At 48.8% G+C, this 9,494-nt stretch overlaps 1 protein-coding gene across 1 annotated transcript in view; it reads left to right on the top strand.

Annotated features, from left to right (window-relative positions):
- DMRTB1 (DMRT-like family B with proline-rich C-terminal, 1) overlaps window positions 1-1,567 on the top strand; it is a 6,942-nt gene extending 5,375 nt beyond the window's left edge. The window contains exons 5-6 of the mRNA XM_010847199.1: window positions 60-243; window positions 1,503-1,567. Coding sequence (XP_010845501.1) covers window positions 60-243; window positions 1,503-1,567 — 249 coding nt within the window. The remainder of the gene's footprint in view (window positions 1-59; window positions 244-1,502) is intronic.
- Window positions 1,568-9,494: the final 7,927 nt, after the last annotated feature.

The raw sequence follows: 9,494 nt of genomic DNA, 5'->3' as shown, positions 1-9,494 counted from the left end.
GGGATCGGCCCCCTGGCTCACCCTCTGCCCTCTGACCGTCTGCTGTGTGTGCCTCGCAGGTGGCGGAACCCGTGGGAGACTTCCAGCCGAGCTACTACCCGCCGCTGGGGCAAGCGCCGCAGCCTCAGTTCCTCCCACCCGGCTTCCTCTCTGCGCTCCAGGTCCTCCTGCCGCCGCTGCCCCCGCCGCCTTCAGCAACCTTCTCGCTGACCATCCTGTCTGACACGGACAAGGAGAACACCGGTGAGTGAGGCCCCATCTTCCAGCTGCCGAGGGACACAGGAGGACTCTGGAGGGCGGGGGTCCTATTATGAAGTGGACGTGGAGGGAAGGGAAATGGAGAACAGGATTTTCAATGTCCTGGGCCCTGGGGAAACTCCTTCCTGGCACCCCTCTCTGAATTCCATACATGAGCATCTAGGGGAGGTGAGTCCCCATTCTCAGGTGAGGAAACTGTGCTAGAACCCCGAGAGGGTCTCATATATGTACATGGCGCAGCTCGGATTTCAGCAGAAGTCTCTGTCTGGCTCCAGCTTCAATGCTGATTTCCTCACCTTAACAGTTCCTGTGGGCAAAGACGTGGAGAATGGCACGCATGTGGTGCCAAAAGACCAGAGGTGCCAGGCCTCTCTGGCTGGGGAAATAGCATGTGCTGAGCCTGTCTGGGGCTTGCTCAGGCCACTCTGGCCTTCACACCTCGGTCACTGGTGCACCGGGTGATCTTGGGCACTCACACCCTCCTCTGGGCCTCAGTCTTCTCACCTGTAAAGTGGGCCCTGTCACAGGGTTACTGTGAGGGTTTTCTTTTGAGGGCCCTTGAAGCTTTAAAAGTTCTAGGATTTTTTTTCCCCCTTTCAGTCCTCCCCTGAGGCTCCTTAAGAAAAGAAACCGAGGCCTGTTGTATGTCCGATGCCTAGATCTGTTAACTGGGGAAGTGGTACAGTGTGACTTGAAGTACGATGGCCCTGGTGCCGCACAGCCTGGGTATAATAAGTCCTGGCTCCAGCACTTGCCCACGGTGTGACCTCGGGCAAGTTCATTCACTCCTTGGTGCTTCAGTTTCAGTACCTGAAAGAGCAAACTAATTAAGGGTCCCTTCCTTCATGAGGCCATCCTGAGGATTAAACAAAACCTACAATGATGAAGGCATTGGTAAAAGATCATTCTCACTGTTGTCCCTAATCCCCATGCCAACCATGATGCTGCATGGTAGGCACCATCTAATGGACAGAAGGAGACGCTGAGGCTCAGAGCTGGGGGTAGCTCTCTTCCTGCCACCCAGCTTGTGACAAGCAGAGCTGGAGTCTGAACTTGAGTCTATATCCTCTGGCCAGGGCTAGAATCCCAGTCTCCTGACTCCTAGCAAATTAAAAGTAGGAATGGGAATAACTAATTCTCCATAGGGACTGGAAATGATGATGATGCCTTGTAGAAAACTTATGTGTGAAAACAGGTGATTTCCCCTCTTTCTCAGTCCAGCCCCTCTTCTCTGTCCTTCACAGATGACCAGGATGTGGAGGGGCCGAGTGAGCCCAGCCAGCCATCGTCCCAGGAGGAGTCCATCTAGGCCCAGGCCCTCAGGCCGGCAGCGTGGGGCCTTGGTGGGGGGGGGGGGGGCCGCGCTTGCAGCAATGATTTTCTTGTGTCTATTCAGTGATATGTAGGGAGGAATGGTAGTGATAAGCGCAAGATGGCAGTTGATTCCCATTTCAAGATAGAAGGATGGAGTGTGGTTGCTAAGGTTCTCTCAAGCCTGAGACACGGGGCCTTGAAAAGGAACTCAGAGGATGAAGTCACCAGGGCGCGGCCAGAGCTCTGAGATGTGGGAGACTGGCGGGAGCTCACATTTCGGAATGAATTTAGCCGGCTCTGTGTTGATTGCTGTTAATCAGATTCACCCCTAGAGGCGGCCTTTGATTTCCTCAGGTCCTGCTCCAGGACGGAGGCACTGTCCTCCTTAGCCTCTGCTTCTGCCGCCTCTGTCTGGTCCCCAGCAGGAGGCAGCACAGACATCAGGCGTCCAGCACATCCAAGTGGATAGCAGGAGCAGCCAGGACCAGGGTGCTAGACAGGTTCTGCTACATCCTTTCTTACTGCTCTGTCCCCCCAGGGTCAGCCTGGGCCCCTTCTCTAGGGACTTTACTATCAAATATAAGCATTTTAGCCTCTGAGGTTGCTTCACTTTTTCCCCATGAAGTTTAAGCCATTATGGCATCATTTCTGGTTAAAAAAAAAAAACTAATAAAGTTTGACTATTTCATGTTTTTAAAATGATTGCTAGCTTTAGAAATTAAGCTTTTTGTAAGTTCTCATGCAGTTCTCAGAGAATAGGATGGTGCTTCCAGATTACCTGTGGCATCAGTTTCTTCTCTGGGGACAGTTGACATTTGAAATAAAATGAACAGTGGAAATCCTTGTGGAAGGTGTATGCTTTCTTTAACTCTCTGTGGAATGCAACCTCGGGAAGGGAAGGCGGTGGCTGGGATTCATGGCCTGTCAGCCTGCTCTTTCTGTGCACTTGGGCAAGACTTTCCCTTTATCTCAGTTATCAACTGAGAGGCTTGGGCAAGGCTGGTAGGTTTTTTACTATCGGTATTGTTGTTGTTATTCTTTTTCTATGGTTTTAAAATTTTTTAATTTATTTTTAATTGAAGGATAATTACAACATTGTGTTGTTTCTGCTATACATCAACGTTGATCAGCCATAGGTATACATATGTCCCCTCCCTCTTGAGCCTCCCTCCCACCTCCCTGTTACTATTTTAAGCAGTAGAGACCTTTTAAGAAAATCTGATGCAGACACATGAAATGTAAAGATTTTCTCTAGTTTCTCTTCCCCAGCTCCTTGCATGGTCCCTGCAGAGTGACATGGTTTTAAAAAACCAGAACTTGATCCCATTTTGTTGTTTTAGAGTCCTGGTTCTCTTCCCTTGTTTTCACTTTCTCTGTCATTTAAAACACACCCTGCATCTCTGCTGGACTCAGAGCCTGGCACTCAGCTCTGCCCATGAGAAGCATGGAATCTGGTGTGGCAAGTCGGACAATAGATAGTGGGATTGCGATGGGACAGAGAGGTAGAGGGGCTGTGGGTGGGGGAAAGGGTCAGAGAAAGCCTTCTGGAGAAGTTTGGGTTTTGACCGCGTCTTCAAGGGAAGAATGAGTTAGATTAAGGTAGGCACCCCCAGCAGCAGGGTGAGAAAGGGTAAGAGACCTGGAGTGAAGGATTCGAGGGTGAGGGACAGTGTTCTGTTTTGTCTGGAAAGGACTGGCACCCAGGAGAATAGGCTGAGCGGCCTCCTGCCTTGCCTGTGGGCCCAGCATCTTAGGATAGATGGCGGGAAGAACACTGAGAAGTGACAATCTAACTGTCCTCTCCACATCAGTGTGGTGACTAGGGGGTTGAGGGCCTGGGCCTGCCCTGTTGGAAGGTATTGGAGCAGATACAGTCATAGGAACTTTTCAGTTCCTGCTTTACACACAGTGTTTCAGCAGAGCAGAACCTGGCATACTGAGGCCTGCAGGTGTCAGCACTGGTCTTAGTCTGGACCTGAGAATGCAGTGATTTTGGACTAGCCTGGCTTTGAGGTTGAAGTTACCAGCCATCCCACTGCAGGTCCTGCCCCTGGGTCCACAGGGCCTCAGGAATCCCAGGAGCATGGGAGAAGACACAGCTTCTGATTCCACTTGGCCTCATTCACCCTGCCCTCACTGGACCCTGACCTTCTGAGGGTATGGCCAGATGGGGCTGGATCAGTGACCATAATTTTTCATCATTCTCCTTTATCTTAGAGCCCGTGCTTTGAAAGGTTTTTCAACCAAACTTCATTCATCTGTAAAGCTGTTTTCCCATTTCTGATCAACACATGTAAGCATGAGGCCAGTCTGTGATCACATGGACTTCACAGCATTCCAGACCATGCTTAATGAGCCTGGAGTGGCGGGGGTGGGAGTGGGGGGGTGTGCGGGATGAGGTGGGAAGCTCCGTCCTGTGGAGAACAGCAGTGTCCCCTTTGTCCTGTAGGAATCCATGTCCACAGGACTCCTGGAAGGGGAGGGTTGCTCAGTTCTGTAGGCCTGTGAACTGATGAATCTCAGAGACCAGTCAGCATCTTTTACTGCAGCCTTGAGAGTGCCCGTTGGGGTGAAAAGACCAACCATAGCGTAGGGTGGGGCCTTGCCAGACTCCCTTCCCTTTAAGTGAACCCCAAGTGCTGAGAGCCTGACTGTCCTTTCCTGTATGACTCTCACCATAGTTACTTACAGAGCCCTGGTGGGCTCTGTGGACCCCTGCTCCCTGTAGCCTTTCCAGTCAATTTAATCCATGCTCCCTGAGTGCCCTGCTCCTCCAGGCAGTCCTCCAGCAGCTTCAACATGAGCGTTTAAACACCAGATCTGCTTATGTTGCTGCCCTGCTCACATATCTTACACAGCTCCCTACCGCTCTGAAGATCAACATTCTCAGCACAGCCTGTCTGCCCACCTCTCCAGCTTCTCCACTGGCTGGCCCAGCCTAGCTAGTTCCTGTAGGGGTGGAGTCATCCAGGCCCATGTAGAAAAAGACTGGAAGCAGAGAGACCGTCGGCCAGGGACAGCATTGCTCAATCTAAGTGACCAAGACTTGGTTATGAGTTGGGAGAACAGGGTGGAAGGCAGCTGGCAGCATTTCATGAAGCCGGGTGCACCGGCAGGGAGCCGCCTATAGAGGGCGCGTGGAGGCCAGACCTCCGCAGGGGCGGGGCCTGTTGCTTAGCGACCAACCTCCGCAGGAGCAGGAGCGTCCATCGCTGCGCTTCTGCAAGCGCGGCTGGAGGAATAGGCTTGATGCGCTCCCCAGAGACCTGGGATCTCTCTGGGAAATCAAAACAATGAGTCTCTAGACTGGACTGTGATCATCAACCTCTCAGTTATCACCTCTGCACCACCCTGCTGGTCAAATAGATGCTCTACTATCTTTGTCTTCATACAGTAGCTACAAGCACCATGAGATCCAACCATCTCATCCTCTGTCTTCCCCTTCTCCACCTGCCCTCAATCTTTCCACTCTTTCTCTCTTTTCTGTGCCTTGGCTCATGCTGAGCCTTCTTCGTAGACTCTTTCCAGTTTTCCCCACTCATCTTTTACTTATCCCTTTCAGACTTAGTCCAGGCGACCCCTCCTCCAGGGTCTCAGCCTGTGGAACCTGCCCAGGCCCTCGGCTGCCCGCTGTCACACTAATCCCACTGAATAGGTGTCCCTCTCACAAGCCCTGAGCTTTCTGGGGGACAGTGACAAGGTTTCATTTGTCTCTGTGTCCCCACTCCCAGCATGGGCTCAGCATTGGTTAGGACTGGAGTTATCCAGGGCTGGTGGCAGAATTTCAGGGCCAGTTTGTGCATTATTAGATGGAGGGTTAAGTTGCCCTGCCTCTGGCCACTCATTCAACTTTGCACATGTGCTCTGCTCTGGCATCACAGAGTGGGCAGAAGAACAGGGAGTCAGCCTTCACTGAAACCCTAGTGTGTTCCAAACACCGCACCCCTCCCCTTATTTAATCCTTGCAATGACCCAGGGAAGAGGTATGGTTTCATTTCCTATCTTATAAAGGAAAATGAGGCATAGAGACAAATAATGATTTGACCAAAGTCACAGCTTATAAAAGGCCTAGGGCATGCAGAGGGCAGCATACATCCCTGGGCACCAGTTCAGTTCAGTTCAGTCACTCAGTCGTGTCTGGCTCTTTGCGACCCCATGAACTGCAGCATGCCAGGCCTCCCTGTCCATCACCAACTCCCAGAGTCCACCCAAACCCATGTCCATCGAGTCGACGATGCCATCCAACCATATCATCCTCTGTTGTCCCCTTCTCCACCTGCCCTCAATCTTTCCCAGCATCAGGGTCTTTTCAAATGAGTCAGCTCTTCACATCAGGTAGCCAAAGTATTGGGGTTTCAGCTTCACCATCAGTCCTTCCAATGAACACCCAGGACTGATCTCCTTCAGGATGGACTGGCTGTATTTCTTTGCAGTCCAAGGGACTCTCAACAGTCTTCTCCAACACCATAGTTCAAAAGCATAAATTCTGTGGTCAGCTTTCTTTATAGTCCAACTCTCACAGCCATACATGACCACTGGAAAAACCATCGCCTTGACTAGACAGACCTTTGTTGGCAAAGTAATGTCTCTGCTTTTTAATATGCTGTCTAGGTTGGTCATAACTTCCCTTCCAAGGAGTAAGCTCTTTTAATTTCATTGTCAATTTCCATTATGCCGTCAATTACCATCTTGAGATTTTTTTCTTTTGAACACGAACCACCTGAATGCACCCCCGTTTCTGGGCAGATTCTAGCACAGCCCAGGGAGAGCAGCCTGAGGATGTTTGCCTCCTGAAACCACTGCCCACTCTATTCACTGACCTCCAGGAAGCTAAACCTCCAGAGAGAATGCTGAAATAGGCTTTGTGGTGACCATCGTGGAAAGGGCCCCCGTGGTTTTTGGGCTGGAAGGCTGTCAACACCCACTGTTACCCAAGCCCCAGCTGTGGCCTGGGGCTCACCTCAAGCCCCATGGTGAGAGCTGGGACTGATGGAATGCTTGTTCTTGTGGCCAGAGTGGAGTGTCTTCTAAGGCTCCATCTCTAGGTTTTGGCCCCCCACATCCTTCTGGAGAGAAGCCCTCCCACCATGACATACCGGTTTTCCTGGAGGGTGGGATGGAGATGCTGTGCAGACAGAACACGCCCCTCTGGGGCTAGGACAGGAAACAAGGTCGTCTCCTTGCCATTCTGAGGATTCCCAGAGCCCCTTCCACTTGTGGATGCTGTGGCCTTGATAGGCCTGGACCTCAGCTCCTGTTACTGGAGAGCTGTTGAGAGGCCCTAGGATGAGCCCTGGCCTCTTCTCCTTGGCCATGGCCCAGAGCCTTGGGGCCCTGCTCTTTCTCCTTGCCTCTTCCTGGCTGTGTGCACTTGGGCACATCACATAACCTCTACAAGCCTCCCTTTGCCCCTGTAGCACTGGCTCAAGTGCGCTGAGGATGCAGGGAGCACTCATGAGAAACGCACCTCCGATGCTGCCTCTCAGTGCACAGCGTATGGTCAGAAGATCGAAGGCGGCCTTCTCTGTCAGGAGGCTAAGAATCACACAGGCTAACCACTGCAGTCTCTATGTGCTAGGCGCTAAGTGCTTTCCACAGATTCTCTCTGTGAATTCTCAGAGCAACTCCCTCAGCCAGGCACCGTAATACCTCCATCGTACAGATGGCGAAACTGAGATCCACAGAGGTAAGGTTCTTTCTCTTCATTGTACAGTCTGTAAGTGGCAAGCCAGGATCAAATCTGAGCCCCACCTGAGTCCAGAGCTAAGTTCCTAACTGCACTGGCCTGTCCTGCTTCTCAGCAAAGGACAGTTGTGAGTCTTGGGGAAGTCGTGGTCCCCCCCAAGACTTACTGCCCAACTGTAGTCCACCCAGCCCAGCTGCTCTCAAGGCATGTCAACAGTCTGAACACAAAGAACAACCTTGCTCAGATCTTATACAAGGACTAAAATTATTTAAAATAAAAACCTTTTATTTTCATTTTGAAAATGAACCCTGGTGGCTCAGATGGTAAAGAATCCGCCTACAATGCAGGAGACCTGAGTTCGGTCCCTTGGTTGGGAAGATCCCTTGGAGAAGGAAATGGCAACCCACTCCAATATTTTTGCCTGAAGAATTTCATGGACAGAAGAGCCCTGGTGGGCTATAGTCCATGGGCTCGCAAAAGAGTCAAACATGACTGAGTGACTAATATACATTTTCATTTTGAAAATGAGCAAAGAAGCATGAAGTTGATTTTTTAATGCATAATAAAAGTTTACTAAAATTTAAATATACACCCTTCTACAAGGTAGAGGGGAAATTTATCAATAATGGTGCTGTTAATTAAGGTAACCTAGGAAACAGTTTTGATTTTCACCAGAATGATTTCTTTTCATACTCATTTCTTCATCTTTCTCCAGACTTTTTATTTGTTTTTTGTTTTAAAATAATTAAAGAATTGTGAATATAAGTAATTCATGAAAATGGTTAACAACTTAAAAGTAGAAACCAGAAACAGATTTTTTTTTCCCCTACTTCTGTTACCCATTCTCATTTCTTTCCTCGGAGACGTCTCCTCTTTTTGCTGTCTCCTTCCAGAGATGATTTGCACATGCTTTTTGTTTGTTTAACTAAACTTCGATTTTGAGAAAATTATAGATTCACATGCAGTTCTAAGAAATAACACAGAAATCTCACGTAATGTTTACCCAATTCACCCCAATTAGGCACTAATCAGAAGCAGCAAATTGATACAGCCCACTCAGATTTTTCAGATTCAGTGTTATGTTTTAAATTTGAGTTCATTTTTGTTTGAGGTGTGAGGTTGAGATTCATTTTTTAGCCTGTAAGCTGTGTGTTAGTAGCTCAGTTGTGTCTGACTCTTGGCAACCCCATGGACTATATAGCCTGCCAGGCTTCTCTGTCTATGGAATTCTCCAAGCAAGAATACTGGAGTGGGTAGCCATTCCCTTCTCCAGGGGATCTTCCTGACCTAGGGATCGAACCTGAGTCTCCCGCATTGCAGGCAGATTCTTTACTATGGGCCTGTGGATGTCTAATTGTTCTGGTACCATGTGTATAGAGGCTATATTTCCTTCATTTAATTGTTTTTGCACCTTTGTCAAAGATAAGACCTATTTGTGTGGGTCTATTTCTGAATTCTCAAATCTGTTCCACTGATAGGTTTTTTTTTTTTTTTTTAAACACACACAGAGGAGCGCGTGATTCACACTGTTCTGCACACTTCTCTTCATTAACACCAGATCAGGATTTCTGAGCCTTTTTTGAGCCATGGACTCCATTGTCAGCCAGGCAAAACCTATGATCCCTTCTCAGATCAGTGCTTTAAATGGATAAAAATAAAGCACATAAGGTTACAGAGGAAATCAATTATGTTTAATGTACTTGGCAAAATAGAGAAATACGTTAGTGGTTGTAAAACACATACTTCTTTACTAACACATTAAAAAACAAAATCTATTGCTGGATCTAATCACTATTAACAGTTTCTAAGTAGTGATATAATTAATATTTTGAGTTATTTGCAGCCACTGTAAAGTGATATAAGAAAATCTGTGATTTCTATTGGTGACCAGTTCAGTTCAGTCACTCAGTCGTGTCCGACTCTTTGTGACCCCATGAATTGCAGCATGCCAGGCCTCCCTGTCCATCACCAACTCCCAGAGTTCACTGCCAATTCTACTGGAATGGGTGGCCTGCACTTGTAATTGATGGAAATGTGGAATTATAGTTAGAGATTAGTGCAAATCAAGATGTAATTTTCCCCCAGCCAAGTTCACAGAGCCATTAATGCTCTTCAGGACCCCAGTTATGAACTTCTGCATCAGAGCTTGGAAATCCTCCTGGCCTCATTCTTGTTAGCAGCTGAGTAGTACTTCACTGCATGGATGCACCTTAATTTATGTAACCAGTGTCCTGCT

This window comes from Bison bison, unplaced genomic scaffold (genome assembly GCF_000754665.1).
Source record: "Bison bison bison isolate TAMUID 2011002044 unplaced genomic scaffold, Bison_UMD1.0 scf7180017864244, whole genome shotgun sequence".
NCBI lineage: Eukaryota > Metazoa > Chordata > Mammalia > Artiodactyla > Bovidae > Bison > Bison bison.
The sequence above is the reverse complement of the archived record's forward strand: the minus strand, read 5'-3'. Positions and strand labels throughout refer to the sequence as shown.